The sequence below is a fragment of the Poecilia reticulata genome, chromosome 11 (assembly GCF_904066995.2).
Source record: "Poecilia reticulata chromosome 11, P_reticulata-male-v2, whole genome shotgun sequence".
Taxonomy (NCBI): domain Eukaryota; kingdom Metazoa; phylum Chordata; class Actinopteri; order Cyprinodontiformes; family Poeciliidae; genus Poecilia; species Poecilia reticulata.
In genome coordinates, this window is record NC_088840.1 from 22,804,835 (window position 1) to 22,827,618 (window position 22,784).

The following is a 22,784-nucleotide window of genomic DNA, read 5'->3' on the forward strand; positions in this document are numbered from 1 at the left end:
GCTGGACCTAAACCACTTCTACTGGACTCGACTCGGAACCAGAACCCGCAGGCTGCCGGTCCTGATGTCTGGACCAGTCGACGGTTTTAAAGCTGTTGCTGTGAAACGGTCATTTCATCATGAAGGATTTTGTCGTTTATTTTCAGAAACTTTCTCGATCTGCAAACTGTAATTTGGACTCCAAACTTGTGAGATTTACGACTGAACAGCGGTTCTGTTTGGGCTCGAGCTGAACAACGGACCGCCTGACCTGGAAAAGAATCAAGTGCTTTACAAAATACCACAACTCTACGTAATATCAGCAGATTTCATGACTGGAAAACAGAGGAACTCGGTTGAAAATAATTTCTTAGCCTTAAGAAAATAACCAAAAAAGAGAAAAAGTTTATGGTGCACTTATTAACAATCTGCAAGAAATTATATCAGCCGGTTGGTTGTTCCCAGACGAACCCTGTAGTAGTAAAGCAAAAACGATATCCAGAGATTTATTTATACGGAAACTTTAGACCACTTCAAACCTAAAAATACTAGCAAGCCCTTTCAAGCTGAAAATCGCACAAAAAACACAAAATCTTACCCTGCATTTTTGTCATATCTTGTGCAAATATCTTAGGTTTGTTTTATTTAAAGTATCCTAACTTATAAGTAATGTTTGAGCAAAATATAGGAGCTTGTTTCACTTATTTTGATGAAAAAAACACAACTTCCACTGATTATTTCATTTATAAAATGGGGAAAATGTAAAGCAAACTGCCCGTGGAACTAGAACTGGGTTGCTAGGTAACCGGCTGGGCTTGGCTGGGGTTGCTAGGTAACGGCTCAGTTCCAGTTGACTGTAAAATGATATAATCTGCCAATGGAACTAGTACTTTTTAAATCAGAATTAATGAATGATTTCATATAAAACAAGCTCTTACAACGTACTGAAAAGTTACCTGTATGTTAGTTTTGTCTTATTTCACTACGATTTTTGCACTAGAAACTAAACTATAAATACTTGGGAAGATTTTGTGTTTTGTTGCAGTGCATGTGAGAAAACCAAACTGGGCAGCGAACACCAGCAAGCGACGGGGGAAATGAATCGGTATTTGTTCTTACAGAACAGGAACACTAACGCGGTAAAAAGCACATCGGAAGCTGAGGGTTGTTGGTGTTAATTTCTGGATTTGTTCTCTGGATAAGCAGAGGGACGGAAAAGAGACTTGAATATGTTTGTTTTTTTTTTGTCTTTTACTTGGTGTGTGGAGTCGTTTTGTCTCCGTGGGATTCCCCACAGTGGTATTTATGTCACCAGACGGACGTCACAACTGCAAAATCTGCACACTTACTAATATTAAAGTGTCGACTTCTTAGAAAAGAATCGTATTTAAACCTAAAACGCAAAGTGACTGTGGAAAAGATGGAAAACATCATCAGCCTTCCTGTCTGATGAGGGAAGCAGAAGTTTTAAAGCTGTGTTTTGTTTCATGGCCAACAGAGGGCGACACTTGAAAGGAAAAGAGTTTTTTAACAAGCTAAAGGTTTTGCTGCAACGGCGTATTAGAGCCAATGTAAATAGAAATATATATATTATTTTAGGTTAATTGTGAAGAAATTAAAAAAGAATTCTGAGTTTGCTTGAAACCCCCATCCCCCGAAATTTTGAGATAATTTTGAAGAAAAAAACGTTTCAGAAGTCAAAATTTCAACTTTCAAAACTCACAAATTTCAATGTTTTTTTTCTTCAAAAAAATTTTTTTTTTCCTAGCAAATTTTCGACTTTTCACACTTAGAAATTACCCTTTTTTTTTTCTTAGAAAATTTCAGAATTTTTTGGGGGGGAATTTACTAAATTTACTCCTTTTTTTTCCTATCTACAAAGGCGCTAAAATGCCGTTGTAGTTTTGCTGCGACCCTATTAGCTAAATTAATATTAAGAGATGGTTTACTCTAAATGTTTCATTCATTTTGGGTGGAAAGTAACAAACTACAGTTTTGTTTTGTTTTTTTTAAGCAATAATAACTTTAATAAGCTGAATTCACATTGCAGATGTGATTGCTGTCTGGTGCAGAAGCTTTCATTGTTCGTTGTCGGTCCAAACCAAATTTCAGAGGAATAACTACGCAAGTATTTTATTCTTATCAGATTTATTTTTGTTTTGGGAAAACTGCTAACATTAGCTAAAATTTAAAGCATTGACTGAAAGAAAAGATGAAATCGAAGCTCGCTCTCGACTCCGCTAGCTGCCTGCTACGTCAACAGATAGCCTAGCTTGTTACAAATTACATTAGTGTTGTGAATTTAACGCTCCACATTCTCTCCCCTGATTGGTTAAAACACGTTCCTCTAACCAGTGCTGGCCAATCAGGATCGTCCGTATTGAGGAGCGAAAAGGGTTTTTAAAGTGACGAGGGATTTTCTGGACATGTCGAAGTGTTTGTTTTGCTTTCTTTAGTCCATGAAAATGTCGTGATGTCCGTTTTCAGTGTTGACGAGCAGAAACTTCAGGCTCATCTAATGTTACGCCGACTTCACTCCAGAGTCCCGAACACAAAGTATTAACTCAATATTTATACAACACAACAAAGTTTCCTCATGTGGTTTAGTATTTTAGTTGAAATGTGTATCTTTACTAACATTAATGAAAATGTAGAAGTTAGTCGACTTGCTAGCAGATTTTGGGCTGAGTTTGAATGTTTCTCTCATTCACTGTAAAACAGACTTTAGGCCATTTTTAAAGTTTGCTACCAACATGTTGCATCAAATATAAGAAAACATTAAATGTAGCAGCTAATTACCATAAATTGCAAATGTTTATGGTTAATATTGTTTATATTTAGCATATTGAAGATTATATAATGACTTTTACCAAGTCAATTCATGTCTTTGCCATTTTAGCCCCTTACTACCTCTAAGCAATAAATTTACGTCCGTTGTGTAAAAGCTAAATTCTGTGTTTATGCAGATGAGTAGTTGTAAAAATCTGGAATATAATCCAATTTAATCATATGTAACTAGCTTTTATATTGTCCCCCATTTTTTCCACCATTTCTAAAAAAGTTGAAAGATAAAAACTCCAACAGTGGAAAATGACTAAAAGTCTCACTTCAAACCAAAACATTGTCGTTTTGATGGTTAGTCAGACATTTTTATGATAAATTCATCAAAATGTCCCAAATTTTACCAACTACGTTTTATTCTGAATGAGTGAACATGGTGAGCGTAGCCCAAAAGGTGTTAGCATGTTTACCATGTTAGCTAGCTAGCTGTCTGAAAGTTGTCAGCTTTCATCGTGAAGTCATGAAACGGCTCAACGTTGATATTTAACAACAGTTTTATAATCTGGATGAATGAAATGAAACTGAAGACATTGTTACAAAAATGCTAATTAGCATCCGCTCGCTAACAGCAGCTAACAGTACAGTCAGTTAATTTATGAAATGACAAAACATTTCTCATGTTTTCTCTAAAACATTAACTTCTACATGGTAAATTGATCTTGTGCTTGATAAACATTTATTCTCTTTATTTGGCTAATGCTAAATTGCTAGCAAGGACAAAGTTAACTAAACTTTAGGTTTGAGGCACCAAATGTTATTTAAATCTCCACTTTAATGAATCAAACTCCTCCTCAAAAACTTTTAAACTTTAATAAAGTGAAACTTGGTTAAATTGCTAGTTTATCTCAGACAGAAATAAATTTCTAAATGTTATTTTCGTGGTGAAAACCAGGACTAATGCCCGCTCCATTGCAAGTTTAGGTCACTTCCTGTGTTTTATTTATTTTTCCAGCCATATTTTCTGTGAATCTCTTCCAGAAATAATCAAATGGAATAAAGCCGATGGTGCTGAAAGGCGACTGATATTCCAGGTTTCCTGAATGTTTTTTTTGTTTTTGTTGGTTTAACCACTATTGAAGGACAAGCACAGATTTGTTGTGAAAGCAGCATCATGTTACTTTCTGCTAACTTTAAGCCTCTTACTTTATACATAGCTGTGACTAAAGTTTACCAGATAAGCAACTGAAATAGCAAACCGTCTTTGTGATCTCTCTTTTCTGTGTGAATACGTTTTCATGTAAAAAAAAGAAAAGTAAGAAAGATGCCTTGATATGTACAGAGCAAACAAACTTATCAATGCAACCAGAGGGATGAATGTTTTTAGCCCTCATAAGTGCTTTTATATCGAATATCTGAACGTATCGGAGCGAGTTTTATTACCAACTCGCTCCGATATCCAGGACCTTTCATTGCCTTCTCTGTTCCTTTCATCAGCTCTCCACACTTTCAATGTGAAACTTTAAGTGCATTTATTCTAAATATGTTTCGTTTGAAAGGATTCCCCGTTTCTAACTTTCTGTCATGTCACTAAATATATTAAAGACATCTTGGTCAAATCTAAACGTGTTTTGATCTGGTTTTGACTAAAAAAAAAGATGCAAACATGAAAATATTTCATTGTATTTTACTACAAAACAGATTTAAAAGCTCTTATGTTGTTTATTGGAAACTATATAAAAAATTTCAGTTAAAGCTAAATACTTAGAAAATAAGCTTATGTAGTTTAAGTCATGTTGTCCATATTGTAGAAAATATTTTTTTAGCCAAAAATTGAGAATCAACTCGTAAAACTTGGACTAGGACAAGTTTTACGACAAGTGGCAATGCTGACTTTATTCTCGTATGATTTTATATAACTTTTTTTTATATAGTTTTACATTTAATACTTTGTTAAATCCGACCAAACTTCTCATTTTTTTAGAATTAATTTTTTTTCTATTTGATAAATGGCAAAAGCAATAAAATAATCTGCAACATTTTCTTTTTTTTTGTAACTTTCCTCAAATGTAGCCTCACGGCCTTCTTTTAGTGAATTCTTGATTATTTGTAGAAAAGGATATTCAAAAGAAACTTATTTTTATTTTACAGCATTTCAAACAATTGAAACTAACAAAAAACACCATTTACAACTTAACTGCAAAATATGGACTTTTTTTTTTTTACAGTTTCTTAATTACTGCTTTTTTTTTTAGCACATTGCCTTTCAGTATATTCTCAAGTTAATGATTAACTGAATTAGTTTATTTAAATATCAGCCCTAAATTAAAATAAATAAATAAATCCATAAAATTAAGAGCATCTATTTAACAGTTACACAAAATCAAGCTGCTTTATAGTATAAATACTTCTTATTGGAGACAAACGGAGTGACGAACTGCACCTTTACATTGATTCAGATTTTATTGACAGTTTGACAAAATGGCTAATTAAACAGATCATTACCGTAGTGACAGCAGTTAAACGGTTAAAATATCATGAGAGAACAAAGAAGACAAACAAACAAACAAACAAACAGGAAAACTCAGACCGGCTCTCAAACCACCAAAACAAACATGGCACTTGGATTTGGGCCGCCCGGTTCTGGAGCTACAACACCGACTGTCAGGAGGAAACAACTGGAGAGGAGAAAACCTTCAACCGCGCAGCGTCAGTGGTGAGCAGGAGATGTTCAGAGCTTTTTAATCAAATTGTGATAAAGTACAGAAATAACGGCGCTCAGAAGGTTTCACTGGGACTTTACTCCACGTTTCATATCGCAGCTTGGAGACACGACATCAAATATTTCAGCTGGAAGCCATTAAACATCCGCAGTGAAAAGTCACGAAAAAAACAAAATACTACCAAGTATTTTTGGTTTCATTTACAGGTCTAATACTTTGGTACATTTGAAATAAGGAAACTAACTTACAGGCAACTTTTCAGCAACATATAAGCCGTTTTCGCACTGCAAGGAACAGAACGGAACGGTACGGTACGGTACGGAACGGTTCCAGCCCTGTTGTGTTTGCAGATACACTCAGGGCGCCATCAAAGCGGAACCGGACGTCATTATTTTTGAAACTAATGGCCGAAGCCTTTTCCTCAGAGATGCGGCGGAAAACTTTTTCATTCTTGACGATCTGAATCTTTCTGTACTCGTTCATCAGCGAGTAAGCGGAGGAAAAAAATGACCTCATCATTAGACCAGGTGATGGCACTATATTGAGACGAATCCATTGCTAATTAAAACTAATAATAAACATATTGAAACGAACACTCTTTACAAAATAAAATATAGTTTAGTGAGAGCCAGCTGTCAACGGAAAATCAACGTCTGACTCCATAGCAACCAGCGGCCAATCAGCTGCTGATTCTAAGCAGAACCGCTTGGCCGGCCCGATTGGAACCGGGTGGAACCGGACGCAAGTTCTAATGCAAACACGGTCGGAACCGTTCCGTTCCTTGCAGTGCGAAAACGCCAATAGAAGCTTGTTTTAACTGTGTTAATTCTAATGGCAGATTATGGCGCCGTTGCCTAGCAACCCCAGCCCGCTACCTAGCAACCAGTTTTAGTTCCACTGGCAGATTTTTTTTCACTTATAACAAGCAAAACTCCAGTGGAACGAGAAGTTTTTCATAATGAATTATTAACTTAAAACAAGCTCTTATTTCTTGCTGGAAAGTTTTTAAAAGTTAGTTTTGATTTATTTCAAGAAAACTAAGATATTTGCACCAAAAACTAAACCAAAATACTCTAAGATTTTGTGTTTTTTGCAGCACAAACAGAGTTGATGGAGGTTCTGCTTCATGACGTCGCTACGGCTCAAACAAAGACATAAAATTAAAGTAAATTAAGGTTTAGCAAATACAGTCGAGGATTAAATCATCTTTGGAAAATGTTCTTAAGATTTAAGCAGAACCCACAGAATCACCTCAGTTCAATAAATTTCACTTCAACAAACACAGAAAGGCTCAAATTTAAGTAAAATCCTCTGTGGAAATCACATCTTCTACTGATTGGATTAATATTTGAAGACTTAATACTTCTTATTGACTTGTTATGCTCTGAATAATCATACTTATGTTTACTGACACAAATAAGGCTGAAAGTGGTCTGAGAGTGTCAGTAATTCAGATGAAAACTTTTATATAGACACGTTATTTACAGGCTGATTCATAACAAACACTATATACTCCAGATAAATAAAATCTAATTTTTAAATATCAAACTGGATGACCATGGGACAGTTTTGAAAAGTAAGCCACGAAAGTTTATAGCCCAACAAGATGAGTTCTGTATCCAAGCGGAAAGTTAAGTGGAAGGAAGAAAACTGCTGTAAAAAAAACAAACAAACAAAAAACATTAACGAGTAAGTGCTTTTCCTTTTCAGTATTCTTAGCTTTTTGTTTCCCTCTTTTTAAATTGAATTACTGAAATATGTTTAGTTTTCAGTGAGACTAAATGACGGAGATGAACCTGGAGGTGAGAAACTGATCAAACTCAGGTCGGTTCTGATGAGGAAACCAGAGATTAGAGCAGCTAATCGTCTGCATCAACAAGCGATTAACGGATCGTTTCTTTTCCCAGAGCAGGTTTGGTAACGGAAACAGTTTTTTTTAGTGCAAAGAACGAAATCGGAGCTCATCGGACATCCACCGGTTTGTTTGGACCAGATTTACCAAACCAGTAAACCACAAATAAATTTCCAGTTTCTATAAAATCTCCTTCTGTCTAAGCTTTTATAAGATCCTCCACATCTAAGAAGCAAATCTTTGGGCTTCCAGCTGGAATCAGAGCTGCAGGAATCTGGATTTTGGCAACAAAGCAAACAGAAAAATGTCACGATTGTGGATTAAACAGGATTTCTTTCTCATCTATGACACAAAAGTGAGAATTTTCACTGCAAAAACAAAATCTTAGAGTATTTTTGGTCTAGTTTTTATTGAAAATATCTTAGTACACTTGAAATCAGACAAAACCAACTTACAAGAAATTTTTCAGCACGGACTAGAAGCTTGTTTCATGTAAATTATTTCACTTATATGGGAAAATTGTGTTGCAAGTCTAATAATCTGCCAGTGGAACCAACACGTTTTAATAAATATGAAGGAATTATTGACTTAAAACAAGCTACCATCTTGCTGAAAAGTTACTTGTAAGTTAGTTCACTTAAAATAAGACAAATCTAAGACATCTGAACAAGAAAGTAGACCAAAAACACTCGGTAAGATTTTGCTTTTTTGCAGTGAACAATTTTATGTTTGTGAACTTAACAGCTTTTTCTTCCTCTATGACACTAAAGTTACTTCAAGAACAAAATCTTGGCCTAGTTTCTAATGCAAATATCTTTGATATCTTTGTATTCCTGAAATAAAATGTTTCAGCAAGACATTTTTCCCATGCTGAAAGTGAAATAATCTGCCAGTGGAACTCGAGCTGGTTGCTAGGCGACGGGCTGGTCTTGGCTGGTGTTGCTAGGTAACGCCAGCTATGAAATAAGTGAAAATATCTTTTCTTTTTAAATCATTTTCTAACAATATTAAGGGATTATTTACTAGAAACAACCCACTATATCTTACTGAAAACTTACTTGTAAGTTAGTTTTGTCTTATTTAAAGTCTATTAAGATATTTGCTGTAAAAACTAGGCCAAAAACACTCGGTAAGATTTGGTGTTTTTGCGTTTCTGTCGTTTAAACGGAATAAAAAGAGTCAGAGTAAGACCTCCTGCTTCAGAACCCCATCTTTGGTTCTGATGTTTCAGGAACCAAACAGGGAACGGAAAATGATCTTACAGTGGTGTAAGATGAGACCAGCTGCATATTCTGGAGCTCATAATTAAACAGTTCAGTGAACTTTTTCACGCATTCTGTGAAACGTTCAGGTTTTCTGCAATACAACCAACACGGCTGGGAGAACAGAGCCAACAACAGAGACGAGAGAGGACAAAATGGAGGATTCAGGAAGCCGACATAACGGGGCTGTCAGCATCAATGGGCTGACTACACCTCTCTGTTTGGAAAAAACCATAAAGGTAACCCAACAGGGGGCGCTGCTGAGCAGAGACTCGCAGTTAGAGATCGCTTTAGTGAGTCCCAAAGAAACATATTAGAGATGTTTAATAAAAGGTCCATGATTCACGATTTATTTGGTAAGTTTCTATCAATGTTTAAAAAACTGAAGTAAATTAATTATTCCAGTGGTAGCTTGGAAATATAGTTTCACACCTTGAGCTTTTGTTCATTTTATCAAAGTTTGTTAAAACCACAAACTTTACTGTATGCACTGCAAAAACACAAAATCTTACCATTTAAGTTTGGTCAAGTTTATAGACCAAGTTGACAAAACCAACTTACAAGTAACTTTTCAGCAAGATGTAGGAGCTTGTTTTAAGTGAATAACTCCTTAATATTGATTTTAAGAAGTACTACTTCCACTTATAAAATGAGAAAAATGTCTTGTTAAGAGTGAAATAATTTGCCAGTGTATCTGGTGCTTTTTAAAAAGTCAATATTATGACCTGCATCTTGCTGAAAAGTTGCATGCAAGTTAGTTTTGTCATATTTAAAGTTCACTGAGATATTTGCACAAGAAACTAGACCAAAAATGTTTGGTAAAGTTTTGTTTTTGCTGTGAATTAATGGGATTTTATGCAACAGACCAACACAAAGTAGTGTGAATTTGCCAGTTCCACCAGCAAATTATTTTACTTATAAGATGGTAAAAATGTCTTGTTTACAGTGAAATAACCTGCCAGTGGAGCTAGAACTTTTTCTAGTCCATAATTCATCAATACTAATGAATTATAGACTTAAAATCAGCTGCTGTATCTTGTTGAAAAATACTTTTAAGTTAGTTTTTTCTTTGTTTTAAGTGTACCAAGATATTTGCAGTAGAAATTAGACCAAAATACTGGGTAAGATTTTGTGTTTTTGCAGTGCATGCAGCTAGGGGAGTTTAGATCAAAGCATATCATTGCGTTAGGATGGCCTAGTCAAAGTACAACTGTGTCAACACTTAAAAACTGATATTCAAAGTCATTCAAAGTCCAATCTGAATGACTGTTCTTTGTAAATAGGAACTATTTAACTTTTACTTTATAATTTTGCACATGTTGGCCAATCACATAAAATCCCAATAAAATTGAGAAATTCTGGTTTTAAAGTGACAAAATGTGAAAAAGTTAGAGTTCTGAATACTTTTGTTGACGTGTTAATAAGTGGGGGAAGTTTCTGACAAAGCAACCAACCACTGGCCTCCAAACTGTTAGAAAATGTGTCTGAATGATAGTAAAATAAAACTTTACTGCTTCACTCGCTGTCAAATAATCTGAAGTAATTAAATATCCGACAGAAGGTTTAAAGTGTTGGCAACAGTTAAGCTTCCGTTTCTCATTAATGAATAAAACCGACCGTAGAGCAGCAGTTAGACAGTTTATAGGTAAAGACCTCGGCTGCTGCGGTGAGCCCTTCATGGAGGCGGGTCCGTTCTTCAGCTGGACCCGTCCGGTCCGACGGACTCCCTTTGATTACGTTTTCCCGACTGGAGGACACAGACCTGCTGGACGAAAGCAGCCATGTTTGGTGTCCAGCTAACTCAGTGTGCGAGACTCCGAGAGGCCGCAGGCGCTAAACAGGACGCGATTATAGGATGACGCAGTCCGACTCCTTCTCTCTTCTTCTGGCCTGCTGCGGCCCCTGACCTCTGACCTGGAGGAAACACAGACAACACAGTCACGCTTGGAAAACACAACAATACTACTGAATATCATTTTATGTTTCTTTATTATGGATGAGGAAACACGGCTATCAGTTATGAGCTAAAATAAAATGTTAGCTGCGCTAAAGAACTAATCAGACATTAGTTTTGCTAATGCTAATGCACTTCACCAGCACAGGATTTAGCAGAAGCTAACACTAAAGTGTTACACCAACACAACATTTAGCTGGAGCTAATGCTAAAGCACTAACCCACATGGTATTTAACTATTGTTACATCAACAAGGTATTTAGCAGAAGCTAATGCTAACACATTACACATATTTGGTATTTAATGAAAGCTACAGCGCCACACCAGCACAGCATTTTGCAGAAGCTAACGCTAAAGCGCTAACTTCAATAAGACGGTTGAAAACCTTCTTATTTCAAACAATTTTTGAAGTAGAAACCAAATTCTCTGGTGAGGTTTTGTGTTTTCAGCACTCTGAGCAGCTGATACCTGCTGTGGTGTCGGTGCTGGCCCCGCCTGTTGCTGCTGCTGCTGCTGGAACTGCTGCTGCTGCTGCTGGTACTCCTCCTGCTGCAGCTGCCGGGCCAACTCCAAGTCACTGAGAGGTCCAGGAGGGCCTTCCTGCTGCTGCTGCAGCGAAACGGCGACCAGGTAGTCCTGAAGCGAAATCATTGATTAATAATAATTAGGATAACAAGGAGTCCGAGCGGCGGAGGAGTCCTGACCTGGTCGATCTGCCTCTGCTGTTCCTGGCTGCTGGGCGGCAGGTGGGCGGCGGCCGGCGGACGCTCCGGCGCGTGGCTCAGCCTGAAGTCGGAGTTGCAGAAGTTGCCGTCTCCTTCGACGTTGTGGAGCGATTCCCAGACCATACTCTCCTCCTGCAGGAAGCCCTGATCCGTCACCAGCAGGTACAGGTGGCCCTGAGGAGGACGCAGAGGGCAAAGGTCACTTTCACCCTCAGTACAGCTAATTAAACAAACATTACCTGACACTTTGAAAAAAAGAAAAATAGCATTATTCATAAATATTTACAACTATTTATTTTGTTTAAAATAAAAATAGTTTTATTTTAAACAAATAAAACTATTTTTATTTGTTTATTTATCTGCAGTTAAAAATAGTTAAAAAAACTGCATTTTTAATCAAGCATTTGGTGTCTGTCTCCCCCTAGTGGTGTATGGTGTTACTGCAGGCTGTCTCCATCATCTAGCGTTGTGGTAGCAGTGAAGGGAGTCTGTCTCCCCCTAGTGGTGTGTGGAGGTACTGCAGGATGTCTCTCTCCCAATGACGGTGTGTGGCGTTACTGCAGGGTGCCTGTCTCCCCCTAGTGGTGTGTGGTAGTACTGCAGGCTCTCTCACTCTCTCTCCCCTGGCGGTGTGTGGTGGTACTGCAGGGAGCGTTTCCTCACCTTGTGTTTGATCATGGTGCTGAAGTGATTGTTCCTGAAGAAAACGGAGATCTCTCCCTCTTTCGCTGTGGTGTTGAGCTCACAAAGACCGTGGTATGACAGCTGGGTGGCCGTCGACTCCAGAAACTGCTCCGCCACCAGACCTACACATAAAACCATTGTTTTTAGTATTTCTCTTTCTTAATTATACTGCAAAACTATTTTATCTTTTAATTTACCAGCTACAAATAAACTAAATAAAGAATATTTTAATAAAATAAGCAAAGCAGTCAAAAGTATTTTGCAGGTTTTCCAGGTTTAAAACAAAAACACTCAAAAAACCCCAAACCTTATCCTTAACTATTCATTGTTTTGTTTTTATTTTTGTAAAAGGCATTGGATATTTTATTTAGAGACACATTTAAAGAACATGAAAATTTGGATGAAATGTGAAAATGACCCCTTGCCAGTTATTTTCTAAGGCTTTTTTGGCTCTTGTGGCCTTTATTTTGCAGCGAGTTGACAGGAAACGTTGATTATTAGCGAGGGGGAGCCGCGGTGAAGAGGCCGGGACTCGAACCTGCGGCAGCAGCTTTGAACATGTCGTCCTACATGCCTCTTCAGGCATGTAGTGCGCTCACCTTCACTGACTCGGCTGCTGTCTGCAGAGTGTTTGCAGTCGATGATTTTCTCCACCAGCTGGTTGTAGCTCAGCTTCCCCACAGCTGCCACCGTCTCTGGACTCTAAACTCACACAAAGTGGACGGTTCTTCAGCCAAACGAGTCCAGGAAGAGTTTCTGCTTCTACACGTCCTCATATGAGGAATTTACAGAAGATGCAAACTAATGTTCTCCACGTTAGCTTACTGCTAACTAAGGCTACAGCTAACGATTATTTTAATAATCAATTATTCTGACGATTAATCCGATTTAAAAGTTGCTACATTCTACAGATTTTAAATTTTTCATAACATTCCTTTAGTGAATCTGAACCACTTGAGCAGTTTTGGGTAAAATATATTTACACAAAATGCAAAATGTACGTATAATTGGTCCAGTTTTGGCTTAATTATTGCTCTGAGTGTTGTTTGCTCTTGAGTCTGTATTCTCCAGTTAATGATTAATCAGTTACTAAATTAGTTGACGTTTGAGCGCTGCTGCTAACTCTGGGTTAGCGTGTTACCTGTGGGTCCACCAGCCAGCCGTGGTACAGCGGGATGTTCAGCAGGTCGAACACGATGCACTCTGGCGTATATTCAAAGTCCGTGACTCCCGTGAAGCGCACGTTGACGTCCAGACCCGTGGACAGCTTCGGAAGAACCGCCATGGCGTCGCTCATGTTCTGCAGACACAAAGCTGCCAGTCAGTTCAACAACATTAGGTTGAACTCAAGTCCTGATCATCGACGTCTGAAACCAAGAAATACAGAGATTTCTGCTCTGTAGACGCACTGAAAGGCCACTCAGCAAGGAAGAAACCATCACTCCAAAAACAACATACAGAGTCACGAATTTAAGACTTTTTAAGACCATTAACAATGAAACTTCAGACCTGTATCACAGCAGAAATGTACCAAAGTGAATTTCATGTTTTATTTGGCATTAGTGTAGCAACAAAAGTGAGCCAGTGGTGAAGACGAACGTCACACCAAGACAGATAAAAGCTAAATATCTAGCCAGCTGGTATTTTAGCAGCTAGTTAGCGGTAGCCACAACAGCACTGAGCCACAAAACGCAATAATTATGCTTGTAGATGACTCAAACATTTGCCTGACAGTAAAATTCCTTAACCCCCCCGTCCCCCCCCAAAAAAAATCTACGAGATTAAAAATGAGATTAACACTCCTGATTAAAGCCAACTTACATTTTCTAAATGAACCTAAAACATTTTAAGGCCTTAATTTTAGATACATTAATATAAAACCTTTTAAAGGATGTGTGGACATCCTGGGTTTGCAAATAATGCGTTGTGAAACTGAAATAGACTGAATTTACCAAACATTTTCATCTAGTTTCTATCGCAAATATCTAGTTAAAATAAGACAAAACTAACTTACAAGTAACTTTTCAGATAAATATAGGAGCTTGTGTTGCCTAAATAATTTCTTGCGCGGTTACCTAGCAACCCCAGTCAGGCCCAGCTCGTTACCTAGCAACCCCAGCCAAGCCCAGGTCGTTACTTAGAAACTCAGTTCTAGTTCCACTGGCAGTTTTTTTCCACTTATAACAAGACATTTTTCCCTTGTTACAAGTGAAACGTAACATGGGAACTTGTACTTTTCGATCAATATCAACTCACAGATGATGAATATAGAAAAATATTTCCTGTCATTTGTAATTTCTTTTTAAGAAAGGAAAGAAACAAAAAGTATCAATTAAGACTGGAAATCAAACATGGTGTGAAAAAAACAGTAGTTCCATGAAATATGAACCATAATCGCCCAGAACTGAAACTAAAAGAAAAGTTTCTTTAAAAAAAGAAACGTTTTTGTTTTAAATCTGGATGTTTTTCAGTGTGTTGGTACCTGCTGGAAGTTCAGCTCCATGGCGTTCGTCTTCTCTCTGGGTGTGACTGATAAAACACACTCTCCTATACGGCGCACACACACAGACACACACACACACACACACACACACACACACACACACACACACACACACACACACACACACACACACACACACACACACACACACACACACACACACACACACGCGCGCGCGTCAGTAAGATTACCAACTCATTTCTACCTCCGGTTTTTATGTTTTTTGCTCACTGTGGAACCGGCAGGTTGCGAAAACAGAACATTCAGGATATTAGACGCAGTTTTTAAATCTGTTTAATGAATAAGCCTAATCCAGAAAAAAGCCAGCGTTGTCATTTATGTTTCAGAAAAATGCAGAGATGTAACCAGAAACTCACCCAGATGAGCCATCAGCTCCTCAGTGGTGACCACTTCCGTCTGCGCAGGAAGTTTGGCCTAAATAAACAGAATAAAAACAATAAATGTGCTCAAATCAGCTCTTTAAGGTTTATCATGCAGGCAGCCATTAAATCTGTAGAAACTATCAGATTCATGGCCATTCGGGTAACGTTAGAAGTTTTTAATAAAAGCTGAGAATTTATCTTCTGAAATACTTTAATTTCTTTTAAAAATTATAGTTTATTCTGATAAAGACAACAGATAAGGCAACAAATTATATGATTACTAATTAAGTTGCACCACAAATTTACACCAGACTTGATTATTATGAACATAATTTGTTGTAAAATTTACTTTGAATCAACATGTATTTTGTTTTTGTTCAGATTAAGTCCATTTTTTATTCTGTAGGATCTTTTTATTATTATATTTGGGCCAGACTAAAAACACTACTACAACTTCAGTAAAATTATGACTGTTGAGCGTCTTGTGAAGTTAGTTTGGTTTTACAAATAAATCACCAGCAGACTGTGTCCTGGTAGTGAAAATAATCTGATGTTTGCTACGACTTTCTTCTGGTAATATTATGAATTTATTCTCAGATTATTACGACTTTATTCTCATTAATTTGTCTTTATTCCTGTATGATTCAATTCTAGTAATTTTGTTACTTTATTCTCTTAATTTTTTTTTTTCTGTTTCTAAAACTCCATTGTTTTATTAGGAGCTTTAAAGGACGGTCTGATCTACCTTCCAGCGCAGGAAGAGCGTGTTCATGATGGCCAGCAGGGGGCAGGGTCCGTTCTCGCTCTGGGTGACGATGGGAGTCTTCTTCTCCTTCCAGGTGATCCACTTCACCAGGTAATAAGCCGGCATGGAGGGTCCCGGCTCTGCGGCCGCAGGAGCTGCAGCCGCTGCAGCAGCTACAGCAGCAGAAACAACAGCAGCGGCAGCAACAGCTCCCCCTGTGGTCAGGCAGAAAAACTACAGCTAATGCTCAAACGTCAAACTTAAACATTACATTTATAACGACATTAATGGCTGTAAAACATCTGTGAAAAAGTGATGAGATTAAACGCAAAACAAAACAACTCCTTACAAACTTTTTAATTGAAAAACTTTCTTAAAACTGTCATGTTTCCATTCAGAAAATTTATTTTGTGTAGTTTTATGCTAATTAGCTGCGATTCCATTGGCCAATTCTGGAAATTGGAATTGTAAATATAAATTTGCTTAATGGGAAACAAGGCAGTTTTGTTTTTTGATAAAAAGTTGTTGCACGAGGATGAGGTGGTATTTCGCAGCTGGACGTTACTGCTGGTGAAAAAGACGAAGACGACAGGAAGTGGAAGGAGGATGAAGCCGCTGCATGTTTTAAATGATTTAAGTTCATTCACAAGTGATTTTTGTTGCATTTCTTATTTAATGGAAACAACGCAATTATGAAATTGTGTTTTTTCAAAATTAGACAAAGATTTGCGCGTATTTATAACAGAAACGCGGCTAATGACGGTTAAATCCAGAGGGATGACCTCACCTGCCGCCTCCAGCGCCTCGTGGGCTTTCAGACCGGGAGCCTCGGCGGACGGAGAGCCGCCTTCGACGCCCGGAGCGGAGCAGGCGGACGACAAGCCGTCCTCGATGTCCAGGGAGTTCCCCGTGGTCGTGATGCCGTCGGAGAGGTCCAGGCTAGGAATGGAGAAGGACGCCGAGTCGGAGGACTCCCGTTGCTCATCGGAGTCCGCCGCCGTCATCCCCGACGAGGTTTCCTCCAGGTCCGGGTCTGGAGCTGGAAAACAGAGAGAGAGAGAGAAGATGATTCAGGCCGATTTAGGTAACAGGAAGGCAACAGAACGAAGCAGGAAGGAGTTTCATTACCCAGAGGATTTGTTCCGACATAATGATCAATATAAAATATTTAACATGACTGGGGATGCACGATACATCAGCGATAACATTGGTACCAGACGATATTAGTCATTTTTTAACATATCGTATCGGTCCGATAAATAAAACAGTATTTATTTCCGACTGTTTCTGGTTGTTTTTGTTTTTGCAAAAGGTGTTAAAACTGTAGTGAAATATTTTTAATATCAACTATCGGCCATAACAGCAAAATTCATTTCAGATATCAATATTGGTACAAATGTTAATATTGGTGCAGTCCTTATTCTGACTGTTTGTTAAAGTCAAAATATATTAATGGCAGTAAAACACAAACTTTATGACATTATTAGAACTTTGCAGCTTTATTTTATCACATTTTACTTCAAATATTATCTTGTAAACCTCAACAGAATCCAGAAATCAGTTATTTAAATGTTACCCTGATTATTGTTAATTAAATTAATTAATTCTGTTTATCTGGATTCACTGAAGTTGGAAATCTACAGAAAAAAAACAAAACAATTCAGCTGCTACTTTCAAATAAAAAATATGCCAAATATAAAGTTATGATGGATTATAAGAGCTACAAAACATCGTTAAGTTTCAGTTACAGTAGGAATAATGGAGGATTTTAGTTTCTCTAAAAATAAAACAATATACTCTTTTTCCATCCAAATAAAATTTGATGTAATATTTCTAAAATCTTTGTTACATGAAAACTTTAGCAGAAAAGTGCTGTTTACGCAGCACTTTACTTTATTAAAAAATATGATTTAATCCCATTTAAACTAATTTAAATATTAAGCAGCTGGTGGGATTCGTTCCCGTTGTTTTGCTCTGCTGGCCTGCCGCCACTGTCCAGTAAAAACAAAGGATCACTGAAGCTTTTCTGCTCCGTCTCAGTTTCCTGAATATTAACCAGCTGGAACGCAGCCGTACCAAATACAGCCAGCCAGTTCGGCATTTAATGCCCCGCTAACACCAAGGGGACCGACTGTCACCGGATTCACATCTGAACCCTCTTTATCTCGGCTCCTTTCCACAAATATCAAACTATATGTGGATAGTTAAAATATAGTTTATTGTTAGAAACTCTTTCATCTTTAATTTGTAATAATCATCAAGTTTGTACTGATAACAGCCTGGTCCTACATTGAGTGTATCTTGTACAGGCTAAAGGTCCAGAGGAGTCTGTTAATGAGTAGAGAAGGACGGATACCATCACAGCAGCCGCTGCAGATTCAGAGAAAATGAGGACGGGACATAAAATTATTTGGGTTTTTTATACAGTATATATAAATAAACCTTTTAGAAATATGCTGCATAAAACCAGAAATCCACATTAGCTGTGAAAAGATTGATGCAGCTGAGGTAAAGTAAAGAAAATGTACACAGGTTTTAGTTAGTTTAGCTGGGCACCATGGGAATTTCCTCTGTTTTTAATTACTAAACTTATTTTAACATTGCTTGTTTTTGAAATACCCACATTTATCATTATCCTATTATAAAATAATAAGAAATTGTCATATTTGACTCCAATTAAAATTTATTTTTTGGAAAGCCAATGTAAAAAAAAAAAAGCATTATTACAGCATTTTACTGAAAAAAACAACAACAAAAAAAACTAAATTAAAACCACTCAAAGCAGATGCTTTCTTTCTTTTGGGAACTACCAGAACTCCATTTAGCATCTTCTGGGTTAAAGTGTCTATTATTACTTTTTTTTTTTATTTGCACAAAATTATAGTTAGACTTAAGTTTTTTCAGTTCTGCCTGTTTTGAGTTACTTTCAGAATGAAATGTTTTAAGTTGTCTGTCTCTTTAAATCCAAATAAACTCCCTGTCACACCCACCAACACAACGTTTACACTCACACCTTAAAACGGCTGCTAACAGACGCACTTACACTACCGAACATCTTTAAACACAACCAACAAGAATGTTAAAGAGTTTTTATGGACGTAAGTCAGCAACAAAATTGGCTTTTCCAGAACTAAAAGTGCTGGAACTCAACTTGGGTTGCTTGGTGACGGGCGGAATGCCGCTGGGGTTGCTAGGTGACGGGCGGAACGCAGCTGGGGTTGCTAGGTGACGGGCAGGCCTCTGATTTGTGATGTTACATTCTGGAAGTTTTTTAAATGACCCCTCAGAAAGACTCATTTTCATTTTGGGCCACATCAATGTTCTTAAAGGGCCAGTTGTGGAATAATGTATTGACAAAACCCATTAAGAAACTATTCAAGTATCAATAAATAGCTGTGTATTCGATAAGTTCTTCCTTAAATTAAATGGTATAGAACATCCAGGTTATTATGATTATTTTGGTGATTTTTTTCAATCAGAATCAATGGTTCTCTGTTGCTAATTTAGAAATATTTGAAAGAAATTCTGCAATATTTGCACTCATTTGTGAAAATGTGACTTTTTGTTACCCGTCATATTGACTGCACTAACTTGAAATCCAGTATTCCTGAGGCAGCAGAGGAGTAAAAGTAAGAAACATTGTCACCTGCAAGTGGGAGTTACTGTTACTTGAACCCAATGTTTTCCACCACTTTAGCGAAAAAAAATGTCAGTGATCAATCACACCAAACTAGAGGATTGATTTATATAATTTGGCGTCTGGAGTCCAGTCGGCCACATAAAAAAAAGCTATAGTGGGCCAGATTTGGCCCCCGGGCCTCGAGTTTGACACATCGGCCATAAAACATGAACTTGTTACCAAAATACGGCTGAATTAAACATTTATTTATCCGTGATGCCATCTTACCTGGCTCTGCTCCTCTTCCTGCTCCACCTTCAGTCTTTATGTGTCTGAGCTGGACCGACAGAGTTTCGTCCTCCGTCGTAGCGATGGTCATCGTCTCGTTTTCCGACAGACTAGGCGATGACTCGGGTGGTGTGGGCGTGGCCTCGTCATCCTCCTCCGGTTCTTTACTGCTGATGTTTTGGACTTTCGCCTCCCGGTCGGACCCATCTGTAAGAACGGAGTCGTTCATTTCTTTGGAGCGGCTCTCCGTGTTCAGACTCGGCTCCTCTTTGCTGCGTCCAATCAGCAGGCTAGCTGGAGCGGCTGGCGGAGCGCTGGATTCTGCCATGATCAGCCGAACCGATGAAACTGGATGCAGACGGACTCGGGCTTTCACTTTCCGGATTTTAAAGGAGAAATGAATTTATGGCTCATGAGATCAGCACATCTATCTTCAGGGTGATTTAAGTGGAAGATGAGGCTCTGTGGGTCGTGAAGAACATCTCAGTGTGACCAAATTCTGCTGAAACTCCCAGAAAAAACTGCATTTTTCTGCCTTTTTGTCTGTAAATAAACATCCAGAGTTTCAGGTGCCGGTCAGGCTCTCATCCTGACCTGAAGAATGAACACCGGAGAACTGGAAGACCCCAAAAAAATTTAAAAAAGAATTGACTGTCCTCTTAGTTTTCGTTCCAGGATTGGAAAAGGAACGGAGGATTTTCTGAGTCTTCAGTCAGCAGACGTCCAGTCAGACCTGAAGAGAGAAAACAAAGATCTATTTGTGGTCACTTTGAGACTCTTTGTTATCATAGATATAATTCTGCTTAGAGCTGAAACAATTAATCAGATTAATATCAAAATATCTCGATGGTGATTCTGTGGGCATTGAGGACATCCAACAGCAGTCCATCTCACAACGAATCTGAAGGAGCCTCTGACTGAAGAATGTTGTATGACAGTCTGATGATTGGCTCAATTTCTGGGCAGCAGAGATGATATCCCAAAGCAACATGTCCTGGATTACACAAGTTGTTAGCAAGCACTGCTAATCCACCTCATTTGCTTTTGCCACTCCTCTTATATTCTCTATCTGGCTGAAGATAGAGGTTGGAGTTGGGGATAAGATTTTGTATGATCTGCAAAATGTTGCATATAATAGACACGTCTGTTGTTGAGAATATAATCTCATCTGTTGAGGCAGCAGCATCAGAACTGGAACTTAAAAAAACCTCAACAACCCGATAAAGAAGGCTGGTTCTGGTTCTGTTCTAAACCTTTGGAGAAGACGGTGGGAAGGATTCTTCATAAAAATCAATAAAACTATGCTCAACCCTGAGCGTCCTCTTCATGAGACTGCTGTGCCTCACAGCAGTGTCTTCAGTCAGAAGCTTCTCCAGATTTGCTGTAATACAGACTGCTACAGGAGAGCCTTCCTTCCCACAGCATCAACAACAACTCTAAAGAATCTTGGACAATATGAGCTACTCTCTGGAATTAATAAAAGTTTTTTTTGTATTGAATTTATTGAAATTTATAAAATAAAATTGGTCACAGTGTCCCATTGGTTTTAATATAAAACGAAATGACTTCACAATTTCATCTTTTGAGACTCTGGAGATGCCTTAATTATCACAAAATTGTGGTATTATTTAAAGGTTCTTTCAGTGTTTTTGTTTGCTATGACGCTCGACTCTTTTGAAAATGTTGCTGATCTATATGTGGCCAGGTGACCTCGCCACACCCTGCTTTGCACATGTTTATAGTTTAGAAATGTATATCAGGCGAAACAGGAAGTGAACGCAAGGAACTGTCTGGTGTACGATATCGTTTGGAAGTGAAAGATAACCGAAGTGAGGTTTTTCCCTTTAACCAAATGGCTACCTTGACAACGATCATTAGTCAGCAAAGCGACTGCTTAAGTTTACCACAATGCTTCCTAGTCAGATAAGAAAACACAGCGTCGCTCTATTAAACACATTTTATTAGCCAAAACTTTCACCTGAAACAGTTGTTTCAAACTCCTGACAGAATTAGCTTAGCACAGAGTTTTTAAAACTAGCCTCACCTCAAAAGGAACCTGCCTCAGCCATGAAACGCCCGTCCTGCTGATGCCTCATCATCATTAAGCAGCTTTCTGACACAACTCCCTGCGTTAGCAAACCTGCAGCTAGCTCCCTGGGCTAACTGGGCTAACTTACCTATTAAAACAGCAAGAACATAAACTGATAAGGTGGAAAGTGTAAAAGAAATACGACGCTGATTCCTGCTGTCACTTCTGAAAAGAAGATACGTTTTAACTGCCTCACCTTTTCAGCATCGACTGCGCCTCAGTGATCTGCGCTGATGGTAGCTGCTGAACAGGCATGCTAGCTGTTTACATTCCTCTCCGGTAAGCCCCGCCCACCAAATGATAACTGACACGTCACAGCTTGAAGCGCCAGTTTAACCTGCCCGGACAAAACTTTTGTTTATAAAATATGGGCTTATATGGGATTATTCTACAGCGAGATCCGTTTGTGCTCAGGACAGCAATGACTCTAACTTTTACAGAGAATACGAGCGGCCATTTGTCAACTCATGCTGCGTTTTATTAGCCTCGGAAATCGGAGCTCTCGTGCCAGGGTGACGTCACTTGTGTTGCGTTTTTAGGAAATCTGGGTGGCAAAACTTTAAATCAGGCGAATTTCTAACTTGGAGTTACACATTGATGTTTTGTTGTTTAGATTTGTACTATGGTCATAAATATTTGAGGTAATAAATAGTTTTCACAGTTTTATGTGAATGGCTACAAAAGCGATTAACCTCCAAGGCAAGGAAACGAAATGTATATTTTATGAGGACGGAAGTGTGTTCTCATTTCAATAAAGGTTGTAACAGTAATATGGCAACAATATGCGGGATATTTAGTGTCCTAAAGGAACAGTCAGAAGACGAAAGAAGCCCCGTTATGCCTTATTAAGAAGTCATCTGATAGAGACAGAGCCGGCCCAAACTATAAACAAACTAAGCAGCCCCACAACCTCCAAAACAATGCTGGAATTTGAACATATATCTAGCAATTTAATTAATCTTGAGCTCAACTCTCTTTACTTCAGAGTTGCAAAGGGCCAAAATATTTAACTTTTTTTTTGCAAAAATTACATTTCGCATCCAAATAATCAAAAGAACACATGCAGAAAATCATGATACCCACAAAATGCAACAATTTTAAACCAGGCTCTCTTGTTTGAAACAGCAAATTTGTTGAGTACCCTTTTAGTGACCTTTAATTATGTAAAGATAATTTTTCATGTTAAAGTTTATATAAAAA

At 38.0% G+C, this 22,784-nt stretch overlaps 1 protein-coding gene across 2 annotated transcripts; it reads right to left on the bottom strand.

Moving 5' to 3' along the window:
- Positions 1–6,107: 6,107 nt before the first annotated feature.
- mindy1 (MINDY lysine 48 deubiquitinase 1) lies at positions 6,108–22,064 on the bottom strand. 2 transcript variants are annotated; one of them, XM_008422245.3, is made up of 13 exons: positions 21,781–22,064; positions 21,540–21,672; positions 19,496–20,228; positions 16,376–16,627; positions 15,589–15,803; positions 14,838–14,895; positions 14,440–14,504; positions 13,099–13,257; positions 12,557–12,659; positions 11,937–12,079; positions 11,253–11,447; positions 11,017–11,184; positions 6,108–10,508 (listed from the first exon to the last, which is right to left on the bottom strand). In XM_008422245.3, the coding sequence occupies exons 3-13, from the start codon at positions 19,821–19,823 to the stop codon at positions 10,443–10,445; spliced, it is 1,752 nt and encodes a 583-aa protein (XP_008420467.1). In that variant the 5' UTR covers positions 19,824–20,228; positions 21,540–21,672; positions 21,781–22,064; the 3' UTR covers positions 6,108–10,442. The 2 variants fall into 2 exon arrangements, with proteins under 2 accessions (XP_008420467.1, XP_008420466.1); XM_008422244.3 differs by lacking the exon at positions 21,540–21,672.
- Between the last annotated feature and the right edge of the window lie 720 nt (positions 22,065–22,784).